Source organism: Schistocerca gregaria, chromosome 5, assembly GCF_023897955.1.
Source record: "Schistocerca gregaria isolate iqSchGreg1 chromosome 5, iqSchGreg1.2, whole genome shotgun sequence".
Taxonomy (NCBI): domain Eukaryota; kingdom Metazoa; phylum Arthropoda; class Insecta; order Orthoptera; family Acrididae; genus Schistocerca; species Schistocerca gregaria.
Window position 1 is genome coordinate 427,110,549 of NC_064924.1, and position 25,044 is coordinate 427,135,592.

General features: G+C 36.3%; 1 protein-coding gene across 1 annotated transcript in view; it reads right to left on the reverse strand.

Moving 5' to 3' along the window:
* Positions 1-1,292: 1,292 nt before the first annotated feature.
* LOC126273186 (murinoglobulin-2-like) overlaps positions 1,293-25,044 on the reverse strand; it is a 261,930-nt gene continuing 238,178 nt past the window's right edge. Inside the window, exons 27-29 of the mRNA XM_049976703.1 lie at positions 18,847-19,026; positions 4,966-5,175; positions 1,293-2,917 (exon numbers count right to left, since the gene is read on the reverse strand). Coding sequence (XP_049832660.1) covers positions 2,727-2,917; positions 4,966-5,175; positions 18,847-19,026 — 581 coding nt within the window. The 3' untranslated portion in view covers positions 1,293-2,726. The remainder of the gene's footprint in view (positions 2,918-4,965; positions 5,176-18,846; positions 19,027-25,044) is intronic.

Below are 25,044 nucleotides of genomic sequence, written 5' to 3' on the forward strand. Positions count from 1 at the left end.
TTGTTGAAATCTATGTTTAAGTCACCATGCATGATAATTGTTTTACTAAACACTTTTATAATGTTAAGAGCCTTTTCAAGATTTTCAAGGAAAGTAGCTATATTTCTATCTGGGCTTCTGTACATACATATAACAATTACATTTAAATTGGTCAGTTCCATAGCAGAAATTTCACGGTCATGCTCTTTCACTAGTTAATCAATTATCTTTAAGCAACAGTGTTCGTTGTCTTCTCTAACATATACGTATGTTCCTCCATGCATAGAGGTTTTTTTAGAAACAAATGATGAAAGGATACAGCCCTCTATACTTATAAGCGAAAACATATTTTCTGTTAACCAATGTTCACTAACACGTATAGCTGACACTTCTTTTAATTCATCTGAGAACAATATTTCCACCTCACTAACTCTATTTGATAAGGCTGCACGTGTTGGTGAAGGAGCATAAATTTTGATGATGGCTTATTTGCTTGGTTGCTTAGGCCTACCTTGTGTTTAACAGCTGCATATGACATATCATTCATTCATTACACTTTTACTGTTGTAGTTTTCTTTCCCAAGGGATATTTTACGTGATGAATTTTACACTTCTCTGGAATCACTTGCCATAATAAACCTTGTGGTACTTTCTTGTTGCATCTGGGGCACATTTATGTGTAGTGTATGGTGTTTCAGCTGCGATTTTTGAAGTTATAATTTGGTACATTGTAACTAAACATGATGGACATCCTTTTCTTGCTGCTTCAGCTTTGTCTGGAATTAGTGAAGTATTTGGTTCTTCAATTGAAACTGATGATTCTATTGCTGCTGCTCTGATTGTAGGTTCCACTAAGCTTGGCTAATTTCAGTTTCATTTTCCAGGATTACGTTGCACGCTGCTGCTTTGCCTTTCATGTTACTACGCATTCCATGCGTAGTTAAATCTTCCCTTTTTCAGCTTCTGCATTAATATATGTTATATCGCTGAAAAGCTTGCATATTTTCTTGAACTTTCAGTTGATGGAATGAATGGATGAAAGAAAAGAACACTGGAGTTGGGAACACAATAAAACTGTAAACTTATACAAGCTGCAAAGCAGTAACTTTACTAAGTAATGTACTAAGTTACAAGTGTACTATGATTTACAATGATGTGTGCCTCTCCTATCTCATCTTCATTATATTGTAACAAACAGTTCACTGGTCTGAATCTTGCCACTGATCAGTCTTTACAGAGCGCCTTTCTAGTGTAATATTGTGTAACTTGAAATTGTTTATTGTATATGAATGTTTAATGCCTCTCCAGCAAAATCACATGTATAGTTACATTTTATTTTACGTGTAATTACATGAAGATACATCCTGTATTAACTATACAATCTGGTACACAACACATGGGAAAAAAAAAAAAAAAAAAAAAAAAACAATTTCATGATGAGTATTCAGAAAGAAAGTACTGCTTGCTTACATTTAAATGTAGCCACCTTAGAAAAAAGTTGCACAAATAAAGTACCATATATTGATTGCTTATGAACCCACACAAGTCATTATTTTGATTCATTAATCATTTAACTTTGGGTTAAAGCAAATTGTGAAAGTTACAAATTGCCAAAACAATAGCTAACAAAGTGGCAACATTCAACTTCAAAAAAACTGAAAAATATTCAAGTCATCTCCTTACTCATTTTAAAAACTGATGGCTACCATTTTTGGGACGAAAAGGGCATTCCTTTGGTTAACTAAATATCAAAATTTAGCTGCTGGTGCGTTCTGCAAAACACTCACCAAACTAAGACCAGCTTTTGAAAAACAACATTTCAGAAGCTGTATTCTGAAATAGTACTTCTCCACAACAATGGATGTCCACACACAGTGGGCAAAAACAAGGATAAGAAGCAGCATTTCTGTTGGTGACTTTTCGACCACCGACCATCCAGTCTCAGCCTCACAGCCAGCGAGTCTTATCTCTTCTTGCATTTGTGAGATAATGAGACAATAAAGACCACATTATCAACTGGTTCAATTGTCAGACATAGAACTTCTATTATGCTGAGGGTTTCATGAAGCCAGTGCAACATTATGAAAAGTACTTTGAAGTGAAACATAATTGTGTCAGATAATATAGTAGGTTTGAAGGAAATTAAAGCTGCCAGTAAAGCTTTTCCTAACATATATACTTTTTTATGATCAAACAGCCTCTACATTTCAAATACATTTCATATAAACTGACTAGCCTGATTGCACCATGTTCTAGTTATTCTAATAGAAATTAGTTTCTTAAAACATAAAATAAACAAATAATAAATCGTGATATTTCAAAATTATAAGTGGACATATATTATCACCAATTTGAAAATAACTTTATCAAATTATCACTTCTTTTATTAGCTACAAATAAAACACTTTGTTACAAAATTTTATTTAAGTGTGAAACATTTGATTTACAGTTGAAATAAATGCCACTTTCACGTAGTCAACTAGGGCTCTTTGGTTCAAAAATTGTAATTCTAATTCTAGTATGAATGGACACATGTCATTATGGACTTTACACAGCATGTTACTTTATTGTATCCACATTTCTCACTGCTTTAGCTACAGATCATTTACAGTTAGGGTGGAATGATGACTAGGTACGAAATTGTGATAGTTATTTTGTCTGGGGTGGAGAGAAAACAAGCACAGTATCTTATTTTACTGATCTCTACTCTACTGGTCTGGAAGGTAAGACCATACACCCTGTATCACCTAAGTCTGTGTGATATTATTCTGACCAGATACACATTTGCTCCTGGAAGATTTGACAATTTGTGGCTGTCCAGTATGAGCTGGTGTGGTTAGTATATAAGTATCTGAGTCAAGTTTCAGCGTCGGATGCTCTTGTTTGGCTACATTTTCAGCTTGGGGTTTTGTATTCAACATTATCAAATGATTTCCCACTGCAAAAGAAACACACATTTCAGTGATGTTACAGAAACATTTATCTTTGCCAGTCACACACAGATTTGCTTTTATAACCTACCGATATGCATAAATAAATATGTGAAAATCAGATAGAAAGGTAATGGGTAATATTGCCGATAAAAAACCACTCCTTCATCATAAACAATCTCTGTTCATAGCAACAAAAAAGTTGTAATGAAAATAAACATTCTTCTTAATAGAAAATTCAATCTACAAATGTAGTCAAATTGTTCCTCAAACATCAGTTAAAACCAATCTCAGAAAGGGAGAAATACTAAAGAGAACTTCTAGCACTTACATTAATTTTGGAAAATTCTTTTTTAACAGAGAAATAAACTACAAAGCACACACACTGAATCCTGTTTTCACACAGTAAGAATCGAATTTAACATATGATTGTTACATCTAATATTTTTCAAATGTTCTCTTTCACATATTAGTGTGTATATGTATAAAGGATGAAGAAAGAGCCTTCATGAAGATGGTTGCTGCTCCATTGAAGTGTTTTTTATGCCAATTGTTCCCAATCTTTGGTACTTGTTAGGTTAACAGTAGTTTCACCAAAGAAAGTATGTACTGTATGAAACACAAAGTTTATAAATTAAGTGCTTATAATGCTTTAAGTTAAGAGCTCACCATCCACTGTTCTCATTGTGATGTAAAGAGTTCGTTTGATTTAGTTCTTTACCACAAGAGTGCTATATTGGTATCCATAAAATATCAACTGGAAGTGCACCATACATAAACACAAGTGCAAAGAACTTCTTATAATAATGGCAACAAAATTTTTAAACAAGACAATTGAAAGTGTTTGCCAATATACAACACTAATGCATGATCTCTTCTACCCTCAGCATACTGTGTCAACTGCATGTGTATTTCTGCTGAGCCTATGCACATAAATAAGATGAAAGAGAGAAAAAAAATGACTACACCTTTTTCCTAATTAATTACTGGGGGGGGGGGGGGGGGGATGCAAGCAGAGAAATGACTGTTTAATCCAAGTGATAAGGATCAACCTTCTCTTCATGTTTTCTCATGAATTCATTGGCTATACTAATAATAAAATTCCATATTTGAGTACCATGTCTCTTTGGACAAGTATTAAAGTTCCATCCAGATTTTCACTTTTGCTGTAATCTTAATCTTACTGTGAAATTTAACACTAAAATCATGTACATATCTAGATATAATGAAGAAACTATTTTTGGAAAGAGTGATGTTGATATGATTATAAGTTTCTACACACAGGAGGAAATACTACCAAATCAAATGTCACAGCTGATTGAAGATCAGTACAGCAAATTATAAGCAGCCTCTTAAATAAGTAAGTGACAGCTTTCACTGTCACTATGAGAATGTATTAAGTCAAACTGTACTGCTGCATGTGTATTACACTGATCAAAACATCACTTGCACGTCACAGATGGTGTGTTTAAGTACATTGATGTCTGTACGTACATCTGTATTGACTACACAAAGCAAACAATGGAAAATCCAGGATGCAATGTAAAGACATTATGAGATGGAAAGTTGCTGCTCACCATACAGTGGAGGCACCGAGTCGCAGGTAGGCACAACAGAAAGACTCTAACAATTATAGCTTTCAGCAGTTAAAGCCTTCGTCAACAATATACACACACACACACACACACACACACACACACACACACACACACACACACACACACACACACTGAAACCACAATAACAATGTAAATACAAAATAAGAGGAGCTTCAGGCTATTAACTGGCTGATTACAGTTTCACAGAGGTGTGTTAAATTTTTTCTATTGCACTTGATAGTAATGCACATTCATTAAAATGACATTCAAGAAGCATCAACTCTTGTTAGCACAGCCAATGAAATCTGCAATAAAGTGTAAGATAAAACTATGGCTATCATTTATATTAGAGCCCTATGTTCTCAGGTTGTTTATACTAATTTACTTCAGTTTATGTGGTACTTAAATGTAATGCTCTAATGGAAATGAAGTTATTATGGTAACAAAACAATACTGACCATTCTCCAACTGCGGGCATTTACAGCCAAGTTCCATCAAAAGTATGATAGTCTTCCTTATGCGCTGTGGTGGTTTTCCTGGAGTCATATCCAACACCAAACGAACACTTCCATGTCTTCTTATTATGAGTTTATATACTACGGAAGAGTTGCAATATACAGAAGTGATATTCGGAAGTTGATTAGTGCAAATTGGGCAGGAGGCAATATCTGAAACAAAAATGAAATTGTTACAAGAATTGAAATTCCATATTAGAAGCCACAAAATAAGGAAAGTAAACCACTTACATGCAGTTAACCAATGGGCAGTATGTAGACAAAAGTAACAAATAATGGAAACTGCACCACTACTTTTCAAGGTTTTGCTCTGTTTCTAGTCTAAATCCATAAATCCACATGAGTTCTCTTACTAGAGAGAGAGAGAGAGAGAGAGAGAGAGAGAGAGAGAGAGAGAGAAACATGGGCAAGAAATGGGTGAAAACTTCAAAGCTAATTCTTTGGACTCCTAATTGTGTTTATGATTCACTGAACAAAACAGTAAATTACTTTTTCAAACAAGTGTAAAACTCTCATGCATTGTGGATCATGTTAATTACATTTCTAATGTTCAAACAATGGAAAGTCCAGGATGGAACATTTCTAGTATTCTTTTAATGAGAAGTTCTAACATAACAGACCTCAAGATAAAACTACATAATGAAAAGGGGGCCAGAAATGTACTTATCTAATAGTGTTTATGATAAATATAACAGTTTCCTAGATATCTATTTAAAATCATTGAAGAGTGTTTGCCAACCAAAACTAAACAAATAAAGAAAAAGCGAGGAAATCTGCCATGGCTAACAAAACGTCTATTAGTATCCTGTAAAAAGTGGAAACTTCTTCAGACAATTTGGAAAGCTCCAGATGGCCTATTCATTTTGTTGAATATTATAGAACCTATAAAAAGATTTACAATAAAACTTTAACAGCTGCAAAAAAACTGCATAACAGAGATGTTATTACACAAGATCCCAACAAAGTCTGAGGCACTTGGAAGATAATAAACAGAGAAACAGGAAAGTCATCAGGAAATAACAATAAAAGCTTAAGACTAAAAATCAATAATGTTGTAACAGAAGATCCAATAATCATTAGCAACACTTTCAACAAATATTTTACCAGTGTCTGCCAACAGCTCACAATTGTGACTCTCTGCAAGCCCAAAATCTAGTTGAGAATAAATAAAAGTCACCCAGTAACTCATGTTACCTGTATCCAGCAACTGAACAAGAGATAAGAAAAATAATAGAGAAACTAAACAATAAAGCATCCACAGACATAAATGGCCTGTCAAATAAAATTTGGGCTGCCACAGGGTAGTATTCTAGGACCCCCTCCTTTTCCTTCTATGCATAAATGATTTACCTTGTAACGTAGACAGTGAATTGATATTCTTTGCAGACGATACAAGAAGCATAACTGTGAAACCGAGCTTACTGGAGGCCATAAGTAAAAGTAATCAAACAGTTGAAATGATCACTCACTGGCTTGAAGTGAATAGGTTAATTCTCAATTATGAGAAAACTAATGCAATCCTCTTTACGAACAACAAAAGAAAAACAAGTGAACTAAGAAATTTGCAAGAGCTAGATGTAAGAGTAGTTGAAAGTGCTAAATTTTTAGGGATCACTGTGGACAGTTGTTTAGGATGGAAAGATCATGTTTCCAATATAAGCAATAAACTTAGCAGTGCTGTTTTTGCTCTGAGACAAATTAAGCCAATAGTAACTGAAGATGTGCGCATGGTGTATTTTTCATACTTCAATGCTGTAATGAGCTGTGGTATAGAAATCTGGGGCCACTCGACTGAGGCAATTAAAATATTCAAATTACAAAAGAGAGCATTAGAATAATAGGACACAAAAGAACAAGAGATAGTTGCAAGCCTCTTTTCAAAAAAAATATAAGAGTCTAACCTTCTACAGCTTATAAAAATAATTCTGGTCCTTGCTTGGGATCATAAACATAAATTCAACAAAAATGAAGATTTACACCACCACCACACCAGAAACACCAATAAATTAAGAATTCCACAGCATAACACAACTCAATATGAGAGAAGCAGTGGTTACATGGCAGTAAAGTTGTACAGCTCTTTACCACCACACATCACTAATGCCAAATCGAAGGATGAGTTTAAACAGTCAATCAGACAACTGCTATTAGAAACCCCTTTATATTCAATTAGAGAATTTCTTTCAAACAAAAATAACTGAAGCAAACAGGCATAGTACACTAAACGAAAAATGCACACAGGTATAGAGAAAAAGAAAAAGTAAAATGTGTTAACTTCTTAACAGTATCGTTTTATCTAAAGATTTTGTTTTTCTACAGTATTATTGCTGTTAGATTTTTTTATAAATGTAAACAGAATGGGTTCTAGATGTGTATGTGCTATGGGACTATATTATACCGTATATATAAAATGATGGGCCCATGGCATAGAATTATTGCAATTAAATGTTCTGTAATTTAGGTACATAGCTTATTTATGTCTCATAAAATCCATTCAGTTTACAGTATCTAAAATTTTGTAACTATAATGTTAATTTTCAAAAATGTTGTGGCTAAAATTTATTAGTTATCTTAGCAAAACTATAGTTATAATCAGTAAAAGTAATGTATTTTATGGGAAAACTGACAAAGCAAATATGTGCTTGGACTTAGTACATAGATGTACATCATAAGCTGCTAAATAAATAAATAAATAAATGTGCCTATCTACAACTCAAAGCCTCATCTACAGGGTGAGTAATATTTCTGATGTTCTGTAGTTATATGATCAATCCTCTATGTGTGGAACTTTCATAGAGTATCTCAAGACTTACGTGTAACCTCACATAAATTCCCGGTGACAGACTAAATCGCAACTGTGTAAAAAATACAGTTTTTTTCCCTTTCTATTTAGATTTTTAAAAACATTAAAACTGTAGCAATGATAAGTGACAGCCACGGCAAATGGCAGATGATCAGCTGATCATTTGGCAGACGTCAATAGAGTTCATGCACTGGTCACCGGGAGCAATGTGAAATGCCTCCTCCTTGGTTCACAATAGAGTTCCATGATCTTCATTTTTTTGGTGCTTTTTGCTTTGCCTTGTTTATTCATTCAATTAGTTATCGATCAAAATTTGTGATTGCATATTTTTCCTATTAGTGAGTACATCACATTTTCCTGTTATATGGTTTATCAGAGTAAAGTGTTACTCCAAACCACACATTCATTTGTATCTGACTCTTGCTATAACTGGAACACAGTATTGAGTTCACAAGCCTTGCAACCCACAGACTTAAAACATTGGTGATTACTACAGACATGCATGGAGCATACAAACATGTAACAGAAACACCAGTTTTTGAGCTTTTGTCCTTTCTCACTCAAAAGTATGCAAAATCACACAGACACCCAAACAAATGCTCCTATGGCCATGGTGACACTGTGGCCAGGGCAGTATACATGATCTTTCACAAAACCCAAAGAAATTATGGTCGTATGTAAAGGCTGTTAGTGGCACCAAAGTTAGTGTCTGATAAAACAATGGAAAGTTCAGGTTGGAATATCAACAATTATAGAAATAATAGATTGTTACTCACCATAGAGATGACATGATTTAGAGATGTGCTTGCTTGCATGTTTTTCTTTTCTGATGAAGGCTTTGGCCAAAAGCCTTTTTGTTGTACCTGTCTGAACCTTTATGTGTCATCTTGACAGTGAGCAGTGATCTATCCTATAATGGTTGACATTCCACCCTGGACTTTCCATTGTGTGATTTTGCTTAATGGCTTTTCTTCCATTTCACAACTCTGTGACATTTCCTTTGTACTACTCTCTACTCTTTCCTTCATCTTTTCATCACCTTTCAAACTGCATAAGGACTAACTTCCAAACCACACTGTATCAATGGTCTTGTCTTTGCACAACACATGGCTACATGACTCTGCAGATTGTTGGTGCATATTCCCAGTGATCACATTTCCTTCATCATTTTTGCATAGTTTCGCATCTGTTTTCTGCATCTATCTATGCCAAATAAAATTGTGAATCTCAGCCTAACCAATTCCCCCCTGCCCCTCTATCTTTCCTTATACCAGCACATATGTATTCCGATAGCTCATTCATTCTGTCATTTTTTTCTATGTTCTTGAACATTTTTATTTATTTGTTTGTGTTTATTTTTACATATTTGCACATATATTTATGTATTTGCACATATTTTTGTATGTCTGTATGTGTTTTATGCATCTTTTTCTCTTAAACAGCTCCCTTCATAGTCAGCTAAGGCCTTCATTTGTCCATTTCCTATGTCATTTTCTGTTACCCAAATGCCATACTCCACAATGGACCCATGCTCCATCCGTCTGTACAATTTCAGGAAAGTATCCCTTTCCCCGGCTAAAACCCAAAACACAGTCCCCCCACATCCTGTTCCTTAAACACTACCTAAGCTAGGAAACCCCCCCCCCCCCCCCCCCCACACCTGCACCAATCAATGACCTAATACGCTGGCCTGAGCAGCAAGAGATAGTGGTCATATGTATGCGAGATGTGCATACATATGTATGCTTTTTTTTCTTTTTCTTTTCTGCTGAAGGCTATGGCAAAAACTTAATACATAATAGTATTTTCATTGTGCCTACCTGCAACTCAACATGTAGTCTTTAATGCCCAGTCACATGTGAGTTAGTCAGGAACTGAAATTTAGTGTAGCAAAGCAAAAGCTGAAATGCTTAACTTAATTTTCAGATGTTCCCTTACAAAGGAAAACACAGGAGAATTGCCCCAATGTAATCCTCATACCACTAAGAAGCTTAGTGAAATAAGTGTTAGTGTTAGTGATGTTGATAAACAGCTGAAAACATTAAAACTGAACAAAGCTCCAAGATCCAATGGAATCCCTATCAGATTCAATACCCATTTTGCAGCAGTGTTAACCCCTCTTGTAACTATAATTTATCACAGACCTTCCACTATAAAACTGTTCCCAATAGTTGTAAGACACATGATATCCTGAAAGCCGTGGATCAAGGCAACGATTTAGATACAGTATTTCTTCATTTCTTGAAAGCATTTGACTTAGTACCACCTCCAAGCTTATTGTGAAAACTACGACAATATTGTGTATTAAGCAAAATTTCTGACTGGGTTGAGGATTTTTTGGTAAGGAGGATGCAGCAGGTTATCATGGACAGAGTCATTGTCATGTGTAGACTTTGGGTGTTCCCAAGGAATGTACAATGGGACCTTTGCTATTCATTTGTATATTAATGACCCTGTGGAAATTATTAATAATAAACTCATTTTTTTCAGATGATTCAGTTATCTATAACCAATTACTATCCAAAAGAACCTGCATAAATACTGAGTCAGCTCTTAATAAAACTTAAAAGTGGTACAAAGATTGGCAAATTAAATGTTCAGAAATGTAAAACTGTACAAAAAAATTTAGTATCCTATGACTATAATATCAATGTGTTACAGTTGGAATCAGCTAATTCATACAAATACTTGGACATAACACATTGCAGGGACATGAAATGGAACCATGGGTAAAGCAGGTGGTAGTCTTCGGTTGTTGGTAGAATACTGGGGAAATGCAGTTAGTGTACAAAGGAGATTGCTTACATATCACTTGTGTGACCCATTCTAGAATATTGCTCTACTGTGTGGGATCCATACCAAATATAATTAATGGGGAATACTGCACATATACAGAGAAGGCCAGCACAAGTTGTAACATGTTTGTTTGAACCACGGAAGAGTGTCACAGAGATGCTACAGAAACCATTCTGGCAGACTCTTAAAGATAAATGTAACCAATGCCAAGAAAATCTACGTTCAAAGTTTCAGGAACCAGCTTCAGTGACAACTCTAGGAATATACAACAACCCCTATGTATTTCTCACATAGGTGACATAAAAACAACATTAGATTAATTACAGCATGCACAGAAGCAGTTAAACAATCATTTTCCCCATACTCAATATGAGAATGGAATGGGAAGAAACCCTAATAACTGGTATACTGGGACATTTCCTTTGCCATAAACTTCACAGTGGTTTGTAGAGTACATATAGAGATGTTGATGTAGATGTAGATTTATAAAATTTAAGTATGCCAACTTTGCCTAAATTTGTTCTTCAAATATGAATTACACTCAATCTCAATTACCTCCATTTGCATTTGAACAGGTATTGTTATTTATTTTATATAAATTGAAGAGAATGAAGAAAACTTGTTTTCCACTAATTTAAAATCTGCAGCTCTTGATTAAAATTCATTTCTGAGCTCAATTTATTTGTCTATGTGATGTTGCTTCACCCCAAACAGATTTTTTCATGATGTTACTCTTCAGGCTTTCCCAGCGAGATCTTGACATGTGGAATAATCAGGTCTACTGCTGGATGTTTGTGTTGCTCTGGCACAAAATTTCGGCCATGTAACTCGTTGCCTTCTTCGGGTGCTGCCTGAGACTGCCGTGTTAGAGAATCTTGTCCAGTATTTATGCCCAGAGGGCGCTGGATGCTCTCTTTGCAATCCGCGCCCGCCTGGCGCTGCTTGTAATATGTTGTCTCTTTCCCGGTGCTCCCTCGGATGTCTGCGCCCAACTTGGTTGCCATCTGTGGCATCTCTCTGAGGCCTGTCCTGTATTGGGCGTTCCGTTTGCGGTTCACGGTCCACGCCCACCAGGTGCTGCTCCTGAGGTTTTGGCCCCTCCCTGCTGCTCCCACAGATGTCCGCACCTGGCTTGTCCACCAACTGTGGTTGTGGCAGCTGTCTGGGGCCAGACTCACGTGTGGCATTCCGTTCCTGGTCCGCGCCCGCTTGGTGCTGCTCCTGAGGTGTTGGCATTTCCCTGGTGCTCCGACGGATGTCCGCACCCAGCTCGTCCACCATCTGCAGTTGTGGCAGTTGTCTGAGGCCAGTCTCATGTCGGGGGCTCTGTTCGCGGTCTGCGCCCACCTGGCGCTGTTTGTAAGGTGTTGTTTCTTCCCTGGTGCTCCGAGGGAGGCCCAGACAGCTGCTACGACCACAGATGGTGGACGAGCTGGGCATGGACATCTGTGGGAGCACCAGGGAGGGGCCAAAACCTCAAGAGCAGCACCTGGTTGGCGCAGACCATGAACGGAATGCCCAACACAGGACAGGCCTCAGAGAGCTGCCACTGATGGCGACCAAGTCGGGCGCGGATGTCCGAGGGAGCACCAGGGAAGAGACAACACATTACAACCAGTACCAGGCAGGCGCGGATGGCAAATAGAGCACCCCAACGCCCTCTGGGCATAAATACTGGACAAGATCCTCCAACATGGCAGTCTCAGGTAGCACCTGAAGAAGGCAATGAGTTATGTGGCCGAAATATTGTGCCAGAGTGACAAAAACATCCAGCAGTAGACCCGATTATTCCACATGTCAGATTTTTTCATGTAGCTTGTTGAAAAAAGCTTTACAACTTTATATTTCAACTGTTTTTCCCATAAAATTAGCTTATATTTCAATGCTTTAACTTGATTCCACATGTTTGTTATGAGTCAGTCTTTCCCTTGAAGTTTCAGATAGAAAGAATATAAGCATTTTGTTATATCAGCCATGAAGGATAAATATGGTAAATACATTTTGGCAAAGATGGTGGTGTATCTCGATTTTTACTTGGTAAGAACTGGCTTATTTCCTCTGTCAAGTTCCAGAAATGTGTAAGAACAGTGGCACACAATTGCCAAACTGTTTCAGTGGAAAACTTCCTGGCAGATTGAAACTGTCTACTGGGCCAAGACTTGAACTCAGGACCTTTGCGTTTCAAGGGGCAAGTTCTCTACTGACTGAGCTACCCAAGCACAACTCACAAGCCATCCTCACAACTTTACTTCCACCAGTACCTCATCTTCTACCTTCCAAACTTAACAGAAATTCTCCTGCGAACGTAGTCTTTAAAGCCAAAGGTCCCGAGTTTGAGTCTAAACCCAGGGCACAGTTTTAATCTGCCAGGAAGTTTCATACCAGTGCACACTCTGCTGCAGAATGAAAATTTCATTCTGGAAACATACCCAGACTGTGGCTAAGCCATGTCTCCACAGTATCCTTTCTTCTAGGAGGGCTAGTCTTGCAAGGTTTGCAGGAGAACTTCTGTGGAGTCTGGAAGGTAGGCAACGAGATAGTGGTGGAAGTAAAGCTGTGAGGAAAGGTCGTGGGTTATGTTTGGGTAGCTCAGTCAGCAGAGCACTTTCTCACAAAAGGAAAAGAACACAAGTTTCAGTAGCAGTCTGGCACACAGTTTCATTCTGTCAGGATCCACTGCACATTCCCCTGCAGAGTGAAAATTCCTTTCTACCTCCATATACTGTGAAAAAACTGAATGCTCGGTGTTTAGGTCATGAAAACAAGCAGAGAACTGTGCCTGATTTGAACTTTGGTACCTAATAATATTGATGATTTTTTGGCTATAAACTCTGTCAAGAGCAGGGGTGACCAACCCATAGCCAGCAGGCCGTGTGCAGTCCACATGGTGCTAAGTTTTGGCCCACAGAGCTGTTTCATGTGAAAGAAGAATTCAATTTGTATTTCACGAAAAAAAAAAAAAAAAAAAAAAAAAAAAACCAAAAGAGCATTCCACATCTCAGTTCAGTTCACTGATTCAACTATCATTAGATTTCTGTCTATTTTCCTGTTTGAAAAATATCACTGTCTTGGATATATTTTGGAAGGCCTGCGTGCCATCTCAGAGAAAATATAGTTCGCCTTGGCCATGTGCAACTAACAATCAGCAGTAGTATGGATTGCTCAAAGTGGGCACATTTGTTGTGCTGTGAGAGTAACATGAGTGCCAGATATAGTCAACACATTCTGTATTTATTTTTACTGCAAACTCACAACACTGTCTGCCATAGAGTTATGGCTGTTCATGTGTATACATGGTGCACATGTGATCATGATAGACATATCATAACTTCAGGTAAGTAAAGCAAGCTTTATCTTTTTACAATTAATCTGTGACAATTATCTGTAATTTTAGTAGGCTTGCATTTATTCTATGTATTCAATTATGGTGAGCAGGTACAGCAGTCCACATTAGCAATGATTTCTTGACTCAGTACTTTCTTTCAATTTTAGTAGTACAAAATAAGTAAATACTTAATTGCTATAAAATGTTTTTAGTGATGACATTTAAGATTCTGTATTACAAAGGCAGAAAAGGGAGCCTCCTAGTGTAACTTCATCCACTTTCTTTCTCTCTTATTTACAGCAACTAATAATGTTATTGACTTCAAATGTATAACAATTTTAAGAAGCAATCATTAAAAACAAATTCAAAATGGGTCAAAATTTTAATATAAGACAAAAATTCTCAAGAAAACAGACTATGAAGTTTCCCAAGTGCATATACTACTCAAATGAAAGACTGATAACTCTACGAACATAGTAACTATCTGGTATGAGGCTATCTTTCCTTGTGGAGGGCCAGGGTTTGATTCGAAACTGATCTGTATTTTTAAACATTGGTGCAGAATTTTATATATTGTTTGTGTATCTATCGACCTGCCAGCACTTTTGTTTGGTAAGTCACATTATATATATATATATATATATATATATATATATATATATATATATATATATATATATATATATATATATATATATATAGGGAAACATTCCACGTGGGAAAAATATATCTATAAACAAAGATGATGTGACTTACCAAACGAAAGCGCTGGCAGGTCGATAGACACAAGCAAACACAAACATACACACAAATTAAAGCTTTCACAACCAACGGTTGCTTCATCAGGAAAGAGGGAAGGAGAGGGAAAGACGAAAGGACGTGGGTTTTAAGGGAGAGGGTAAGGAGTCATTCCAATCCCGGGAGCGGAAAGACTTACCTTAGGGGGGAAGAAGGACAGGTATACACTCGCACACACACCCATATCCATCCGCACATACACAGACACAAGCAGACATTTGTAAAGGCGAATGGGTTTAAATATTAACCGTTGTTTCTTCAATCCCAACAGACCTGTTTCGAATTTTCTTGTCTCATTAATCCTTTGTTGTTATTATTTGTTGACTTGTGGTGAGCACTATGATGACTAATGTTGTATAATTTTGGTACACTAGTAGCATCACTTTGAAATTTTTATGATTGTCTACAATTCTTACTGTAGTTTTACTTCCACTTGATAATATAATGTTTCACCAGAGACTGATATATTTCTTGAAGATAAACTGATAACTGTTTTACTGTTTTCTGAAAGTGAAATAAATATCCCTTTTCACCCCAGCCTCCCTGACAAATCTATTCACACAAGACTAAAATCTGTCAATGTAGATGTGTTGGATGAGCTGTAGTGACCAGGAAGTAAATCTTGGCTGCTTTGGGGTATATGAAAGTGAGAGTGGGTGAGATCAGAAACAGAGTGATTACAAGTCTAATGTTGGGGTTGCATACATTATAAACCAAAGTGCTGCTGTAATGTCAGTGCTGCACTGGTTTTCCTCGTTCCTTCCTTCCTTCCTTCCTTCCTTCCTTCCTTCCTTCCCATTACAGCTCCATGAGTAAATGAGTCTGAGAAAAGTGGCACTAAGGTCACTTCTTAATCATTGACTTGTTCACTCTTAATGCAGTGTGCAGGAGTGTGAGGCTGGTCATGCCTTAGCACAGAAGCAGGGCATAATTTTGCTGTTGTTAAGTAGCACTGACAAGGAAAAAATGACTGACTGCAGAACAAAATGACCTCTAACAAAACTATGTTTTGTGAGACAGTAGAGGGTGTAAGATAAAAATTAAGTGATTCAGTGTACACAATTGCAAATGTGATCCATAAGAGAAGAGTGATTTCTGAAAGAAGTTCATCTAATGCAAACAAAATGGTTTTAATCTTATTTAGTCCACCTCCACCATGAGTCAACGTATGTTTTTCACCAAAAGAAAACAGGACACAAAGCAATGTAAATGTTATATCCTTGAGATAAAAAATCATGCTATTTGTGTTTTACTTTGATCATGGCAAGAGCTGTTTTAAATTTTGAAGTGTTTTTTATTGTAATGACGTTTGTAGGTAGCTTATTGTATAGTCCGTTTCTTGTTTGCAGTGGTCCAATCTGTTTTAGTGTTGTGTGTGCATGTTGAACATGTATGTCTGGCTTTCTCCTTGCGTTATACAGTGGATACTCTGCTTAGTTGACACAAGATTGTTGCTATTTTCTAAGATTTGCTTTACAAATATGATTACTTGTAAAATGTACAGACATGGTAATGGAAGGATATGAAGTTTCTTGAATAAGGGCTTGCATGAGCTTCTTGATGCAGCATTTTCTATAGCTATTACAATTCTCTTCTGGTATATAAAACAACTTTTGCTAGCAGATGCGTTTCCCCAAAAGATTATGCCATATCACAGTAAGGATTCTACCTCTGCGAAGTATACATCTTTTGTCTCTTTCGATGTGCAATTGGAAAGAATCTTGATAGTGTAGCAAATGGTATTTAATTTATTTCTAATGTATTTTGTATGTTGTGCCCATCTTTAATCTTCTTGGATCCATATCCCAAGAAATTTTGTAGAGCTTACATTTTTGAGGGTTCTAACAAACAACTCTATGTCTGGTGCTAGTGGACATTTATTTTGCACTGTGTATATATGCACTGTAACTGTTTTTTCTGTGTGTATTACTAAGTTGTTTCAAGAAACCAGTCTGTAATGTGGATGGTACAATTTTTTATCTCTTGTAGTAATTCCTCTTTGGTCCTTCCTTTTATTGTCACATTTGTGTCATCCACAAATTTTATGTAATTATGGCATGGGCTAGTCAATTACAAGTCATTTACAAAGAGCAGAAACAGAACTGGTCCTAGAATGGAGCCTTGTGGTACACCATACTTGATGCTCTGCTTTTTTGAGCAGTAGGACTTTATCTTGTTCCCTTCTTTAATAGTAAGCTCAACTAATTGGTCTCTGTTTTGGAGATATGATTTTATCCATTCATAGGCCAGGCCCCTAATACCAACAGATTCAAGTTTCTGAAGCAAGATGATGTTATTGATGACATCGAATGCTTTAGAGAGGTCTAGAAATATGGCTGAGAACAGTGTGTAAACAGAATCCTTATTCTTTTCTACACTGATGCCTGATAGAACACTTGATAAATGGAAGAAACTACTGGTACAATACCAGGGAGTGGACTCTGTCATAAATTCTCAGAATGTTCTTCTCTAGAAGAGAGGAAAACAAAGTGTGAAGGTAGAAAGAATATTCAGTTCATCAGTTGATACCTTCCTGATCTCTATGAGATGCAACACGGTACAAAATGGATTTTCCTATCATCTAGAGCAAGAAATGACATTTCATCTATAATGCTGCATTTGGATCTACAGATAAAGCATTGGTGAACACGCTTAAATATTGTCCATCAATATGACAAATTATTATTATTAATATTATTGGTTCCAACTGAGGGTTGGCAGATCAACACAATTAAAGATAAATAGGTGTACTCTGACTATGTTGCTGAAATATGTTTACCATATAGATATCTAAGTAATGTACTTCCAAAAGAATATTGAGTTGATAATAATAAATTCTTTAATATACAACACATTGTGTGTAATTCACGTCAAATTTAGCTTTTGAGACACAACATGTTCTGGTATTCACACAATAAGTTATCTCAGATATAGCAATTTTAGAATGTTGCTCCTCCTGAATACATTTCTGTGGGAGCCCATGCACATGCAGACTACATAAACAGAAAACTGGGCAAAACATGTTCCCTAACATGATTACTTAGAAACTGTTTGTCATACGATAATTTCATAACAATATATTTTGCTATGGTCATTCAGTATCAAATAATGGTATAGCATTCTGGGAAAACTGTGGAGCAAATGCAAAGAGAGCTTCAGTGCAAATTTGAATACTACCAAAGCCTCACAGTCAAACAAAAATTAAGCAAAGCCAGAATTAGTGTGAGGAGAGCCACATTAAGAGTTCAATCAGTTCAAAAGTAAAATTCTATCTACTGACTTGACAAAAAATTTTGGTCTTATATTAAACCAGTAAATGGATTGAAGTCATCTGGTCAGATGCTCTGTGACCATAACGGCATTGAAACAGGATGACAAAAACATTTCTGCTGTTTGTCAAACATTTTATTTCCAAGCAAAAACTTACAACAAACTTCATCTGTCAGCAAGTGGTCAGTATTTCCATTGCCTACACAGATGCTGGAAAGGCATACTTTTTTTAAATCTGCACATAATATGTATGACTGTGCTTTCTTCCATGTGATGATTTTTTTTATCCTATGTGATGTGTTACCATAGAATATTACCCCATGTGACATCAGTAAATGGAAATATGATATATGTGTTAACTTACTGATGACCATATTCCCAAGGTTAACAAATCTTCTTAAGGTAAAGATTTCAGTATGTCTGCAAAAATGCTGTGCTTGAAATACTGGTAATAGATACAAATAACAGCTGTTAATTAGCATAAGAGGAGGAACAGTGGCGTTTTTCAAAGTAGCTGTTTGTCTCCTACTACTGCATATGTAATATAATTTAGATGTCATTTCCATAATTATTAATGTGAGTAGTTAAGCAGTTCACATAATCTGTGCTCATATATTTTATCCAAGTAACCTGCAGTGACTGCTTCTGTCTCTTAATTGTATCCGTCAACTTACTCAACATCCTTGAAGCCTATCCTCCGTGATAGGACTTACAAAACGTAATGAATGAAGGAATAAATAGATGAGTGAGTGAGTGGATGAATGTATTATAAACCTTGAGCTTTCCTTGTCTTACTGGATCTATCAATAATTTCTTACAAATTTTTACTTACACATCCAAGCATCTGCCTGCGGAAGTGTGTATACTGGTTGCGGACCTTCATTTCCAGATGGGAAGTCTAATTCATGTTCAACATTTACAAACTGTGGATTCAAACCTTTAAGTTCATTTCTTATTGTACTTGTTTCTGTGGTAAAATTTGTATCTACTGAAATTTGTTGTGCCTCTGTTCCTGTGAATAACAGAAAGTACCCTTTACTAATGCAAGTAAAGATATACCACAAACAGTTCAAATAATAAAAAATTAAGGAGCTACATTTACCAATTTTTACTTTAAGTTACAGAGATGATAACACTTTTTCTGAAAATGTCACAAGTATACAAATAATTGATCTCATTAAAGGGATCAAATGGAAGAATGTCAACAAACACTGTAACACAAAAATGTAGAACAAAATTCACTGGACAGATGTACTTAAACTCTACATTAAGATTTATTGTACTTCATATTAATCAAGAGACGTCATCTAGTTATTTGTTGTATCAAGAATTTCAAACCTTTAAGATGGACAATGGGAGCTATTGATGTGGAACAGCGGCAAACCATATGCCTACTTGATCACTCTAAACCAATTAGAACAATGTCTTCCTTGCAGGATAAAGTCAACATTATAAAAGTTGTAAAGGTGTATGATAAGATTGCTACATATTGACAAGGTTGTTTAATCTTTTTGCTGAAAAAGTTACAAAGGTCTTCAAAGCAAAACTGTCTGGCGTTAAGGAGAATTCCCTTTCACTTATCAAAATTTGCAGATGGTATTTCCCTAATAGTTGATAGTGAAAAACATATTCAAAATATACCTTCTAAATTTGTATCAATTCTGAGTTATAATAGTAAGCAAATCAATGTTGAGGGCACTTGACATCACGTTTGAGTAATAGTTGCTTTTTAGACACCTGAATTAGAAAAGACAATGGATGTTGCATGGAGATCATAAAAAGAACTGTAACAGCAAAAATGCTTTCAATGAAAGAAGACAACTATTGGTGAACAAATAAAGTAGTATAGAAACTGTAAAACAATTTCTCATTGCATTCATGTGAAGTGTGCTTGTAGAAGCTGGACACTTCTGGAGAGAAAGACTTACAAGTGATGGATATGTTACTTTAGAGAAGGATACTGAGGAGCAGATGAACAGAAAGATAAGCCAATGAAGGTATGGGGTGAATGTTAACAAAACAAACAAATTGCAGGGATGGTTTTATGACTGAAAATGAAGCCAAATAGGTCCAAAGAACATATGTCTGGAAATGCATTATTTCCATGGTAGATGTTGCTGATAAATGAAAGTTCCTCTGCCCACATGACATGGATTCCTTGTGTGTCACAGGCTGGGTGATTGATGCAGCATACTGTAAGCAGCACAGTAGTTCCATATTCATGTAAGGAACAAGCCAAGATGGTGTTTACGTATGGCCAAGCAGATGGAAACAATCCTATCGCCTATCTCAAAATACCCATGATCACACAAACACCTAAAAAGGGCTTGAAATGTTGTGTGATGTGGGTGATGTCTGTGAGAGTACTTGTTTTGGTATATCTGTACTGTGTCTCTGCCGTTTCTATGCTCTTGGCCATACACAAACACCATCTCAGCTTGTTCCCAACATGAATACTGGACCATTCTGCTGCTTACAGGATGCTGCATCAATCACACAGCCTGCAGCACACAAGGAACACATGGCACATGGTCAGAGGAACTGTAATTTGACAGTGCCATCTGCTGTAACAATTATGCATTTCTGGTCACCTGTCCCTAGTGCATTTTTTCCTCCATTTCCAGTCAGCAATCCATCCCTGCAGTTTGTCAGTTTTATTAATGTTTGTCCTGTATACTGATGGAAAACAATAAGTAAAGAAACCTCATAGTAACTATTCAAAAAAAGAGAACAAAGCTTTTTGGACTTTTATTTTAATGCAATAAAATTAAAAATATTACTTTACAGAAATTTTCTGGTTATTAAAACCAGGGGGTGGGAAGGAGTAGGCAAAGAAAATACTACAAACTATCAAAATTATCAACAAACAAAGAGAATAGCACAAAATGGAGAATAGTAGTTGCTGTGACAATGAATAACCTTAGAAGTTATTGATGAACAAAATTTCTGGATTCAAAATATTTAATGATTATGAGACCAAACTACAATACACAGAATGTCAAAGTGTTATGTGTTAGATATACATGTAAATAGAGGGATGAGCTGTGATAACTATGAGAGGCATTCAATAAGTAGTGCAACACATTTTTTCTGAAAGCAGAATGGTTTTATTCAGGATACCAATACAGCATATTATTCCCACTATTTTGGCTACTAAGCCCTATTTTTCAATATAAACTCCTCCAGTTAGGGTGCCAACTACCCTGTATATCCCTGGAAATTCTGAATTTTCACTTACTTAAAACGAAAATCCTGGGTCCCATATTTTTCAAGATACATCCCGTATTTTCAGAATTCCCATCATTCATTCTTCTAAATGAGATGATGTCCACTTTGATGTCCTTTGCCACTTCCTTTCCTTTGTTTTCCTCCACCACCCTATTAATGGATTTAGGTTTCCCAATACGGCTTCTGTTCAGGGTTGCATCAGCTTGATACATCTCAATGTGTGACAACATATTCCTCTTTCACTATCGCTCAATCATTGTAGTTGTGTTCTGAGAGGACAATGTGTACCAGTTAGGCATTCAAAGACTGTATTTTGTAAAGAGTTATAAATGAGTGAAACTGGTGAAGAAAACTAGCAAGAAAATTAAAAACTTGTGTGTGTATTGCACTAATAGGGAGGAAACATACTCATTGATTGTACTTTTAAAGAATAATTGTCATAAAGCATATAGTTCTTTCTGCATGGAGGATTTTAGTATTGCACATGGTGACAACATAGACTGTCTTCAACAATCAAAAGCAAATTATAGGCTTATAATCTTTATATATTTTTATGTTATTCATTTAGTACTCTAGGAAATGCAGAGGTGCCTGGTTAGTTATTTTGATGTCTTAAAGTAGGTCACAAACAGAGGGAAAGGAAAGTCAAGTGGGCAAACAAGATATCTAACTTCTTTGGTGGAAACTCAGAAAAAAAGTTATGCATTGCAACTGCAGGACAACTGGCAGATTTTATCACAAAGTAAAACATAAATTGAGTTACAACAGCATGAATTGTAATATGAAACTAGTTAAGGAAGCGTCCAGTGATTCATATATTTCAAAAAGCAAGCAGTGTAGCCACACAAAAGCTGAAAAAACGTTTTGGCCCCCCAAAAGTGCGTCCGATTTTACTGAAATTTTAAAGGACCCATCTCAGTCAAGCTTATTTTTCTCTATTTGTATTGTTGTGTATAACCACAAAAAAGGAAAATTTTACCAGGAGTCTTATGGTATTTTGATCCAAATGTTGGAATACAGAGGAATGTGATCAAATGGCTGTAGCCATTCACAACTTGTTGAAAACTTCTCCTGTGTCTCATGGTTTAGATGTTTCTAACTGTAGTATGTACTGTGCAGATAATGCAAATATAACTTTGGGAAGAGCAATTCAGTTATGAAACTACTGAACAATGATAACAGAAATATTTCAATGGCTCACTGTTTGAATTAAGTTTTACATAACACTTTAAAATGTGCATGTTATACTTTAAATACTGACACAGAAAATGTAATTTTAAAATTGTAAGAAAAGAAAGAGATTTTCTTAAATAAATTTTTGAATATGCAGAAGTGGAATGGACTGAAATTCTCAATCATGTTCCTACCAGGTGGTTAACACTAACCTATTCCGTTGAAAGGATAATTAAAAACTGGGAACTACTTTAAGAGTAGTAATGATTATCCTTAAGTATTGGAAAAATATTTCAGTGACTGTATAACTCAGAAAAAGAATTAACATCACAGTCATATTTACTGGTTTTTTTCCTCATATTGGTAACAAATAATGGCTCTGAGCACTATGGGACTTAACATCTGAGGTCATCAGTCCCCTAGAACTTAGAACTACTTAAACCTAACTAACCTAAGGACATCACACACATCCATGACCGACGCAGGATTCAAACCTACAACCGTAGTGGTCACGCGGTTCCAGACTGAAGCGCTTAAAACCACTTGGTCACACCGGCCGGCAGTAACATAATAATGGAATACACAATAAAACTAGAATGTGCCAACATAAGTATAATGGAGTTTTTTGAAATGGCAAAAACTGTAATTAGTAAAGAATCGATTATCATTTTTAGGTAATTCTACAAACAAAATGTTAAATAAACTGAATTGTTCCAGGACTGTTATTGAAATAGACTTAATAAATATCCACTCCACCTTGCTTGAATATTTTAACCAGCATTTCAAATTTGAACAAAACTTGTTCAATAGAATCTTGGATACCATTTGCTTTAGCTTCCGAACTTTTTGAATTTCTTTGGTTCAAAGTTGATGAAGATGCTTTGTATGAGGAATTCACCAGTTTATATGATGTTTCGAAAAATGCCATCTCTTATGAAGGAAATGCTCATAAAAATGGGCTATGTTTTTACTTTTTGACAAAATAGGAATGTGAATTTGCCTAATCCTTTAAAGGAAGTTGTATTTGTCTTCAGTGTGCCTGGATCAAGTGCTGGTTTAGCAAGAACTTTTTTGTTAATGAATAGTAAATAGAGTGATGGATGGAACAAGAATAGTGTAGATAAAAAGGCGGAGCTACATGTTATTGAAAATTTTGAATATTGCTCTAAGGAACTCTATCTTCTATAGTAAGTGATACACTTCTACAAAAAGAGGCACTATCTATTGCCAAGTACCACAAAGCCATCAACAATTAAAAGATAAGGTTTTAAATCACTGTAATTATAACCTATCAAGTGTTGAACCTCTTTTCTTGTTGTCATGGACAAGGAGAAGTTAGTTTGCATTTTTGTGGCAATGGAAGTGATGAAGCCATTTCTTCAATTTCCTGAGAGTAGCACAATACACTTCAGAGCTGACTGTTGCCCCATGAGAAGGAGATCAAACAGAACAACCCCTTCAGAATCCCAGAAGACTGTTGCCGAGACTTTACCAGCTGAGGCTGCGTATTTGAACTTTTGCTTCAGAGGAGAGGTTGTGTGCCACCATTCGCTTTTGCTTCACAGGAGAGGTTGTGTGCTGCCACTCTATGGATTTTGTTTCCAGTTCAAAGTGATCAATTCCGTGTGTCATCACCTGTGACAATGTTCGACAAAAAATTATCATTATTAGCTTTTCAATGTGCAAGTATTTCCGCACAGATGGTCATTCATTGTTCTTTATAATCTTCTGCTAGCTGGCAGGGAAAAAGTAGGCACACACCTTCAAGTAACACAACTAGCAGACATGTGTGCCAGTGTTACCAACAGAGATGTCCATTAGAGCAGAAAGGTGTTTGATTGTGATCCACTGATCACCTTGAATGAGTGAGTTCACACATTCCAACACTACAGGAGTCTCAGCTGCATGCAGCCAGCTGGCATGCAGGAGATCTGACTGGTTTGCACAACCTTGTTGTCAAGACAACAGACATCTCATCCAATGACTCACCATGCTTTTGTTTACTGCCAGATCTCTGTAGACATTCTGCAAGTGCCTATGAATATCTGCAATGCTCTAGTTTTCTACCAAAATAAACTCAATGGCATCTCTCTGCTTGGAACAAACCTCAGTTACAGACACCATTTCAAAAGCTACGTATAGCACCACCATCTATCGGAACTTCATGAAACTATAGGGGCTGAAGCGGAAATATTCCACAATGCCCCACAGCAAATTCTGCATTTCATTCAGTTGAAATCTGTTGAGAAGAAACAGGGTTGCATTACTTATTGGCCAGCCGCAGTGGATGAGTGGTTCTAGGCGCATTAGTCTGGAACCATGCGACCACTACCTCAGGCAAGGATGTGTATGATGTCCTTAAGTTGGTTAGGTTTAAGTAGTTCTAAGTTCTAGGGGACTGATGGCCTCAGATGTTAAGTCCCATAGTGCTCACAGCCATTTGAACCATTACTTATTGAATGCCCTTCGTACAATACTAATAATATTACAATAATAATACTAAAAAGAAGAATTAATTCTGCTATTTCTGGTCCCAACCCTGGGGCCCCATCTCACAAGGGAAGGAGGAGTGGGAGGAGTAACGGCATTGTTAAAAGACCTGGGTCCATCTGGCTTCAGATGATGGCAT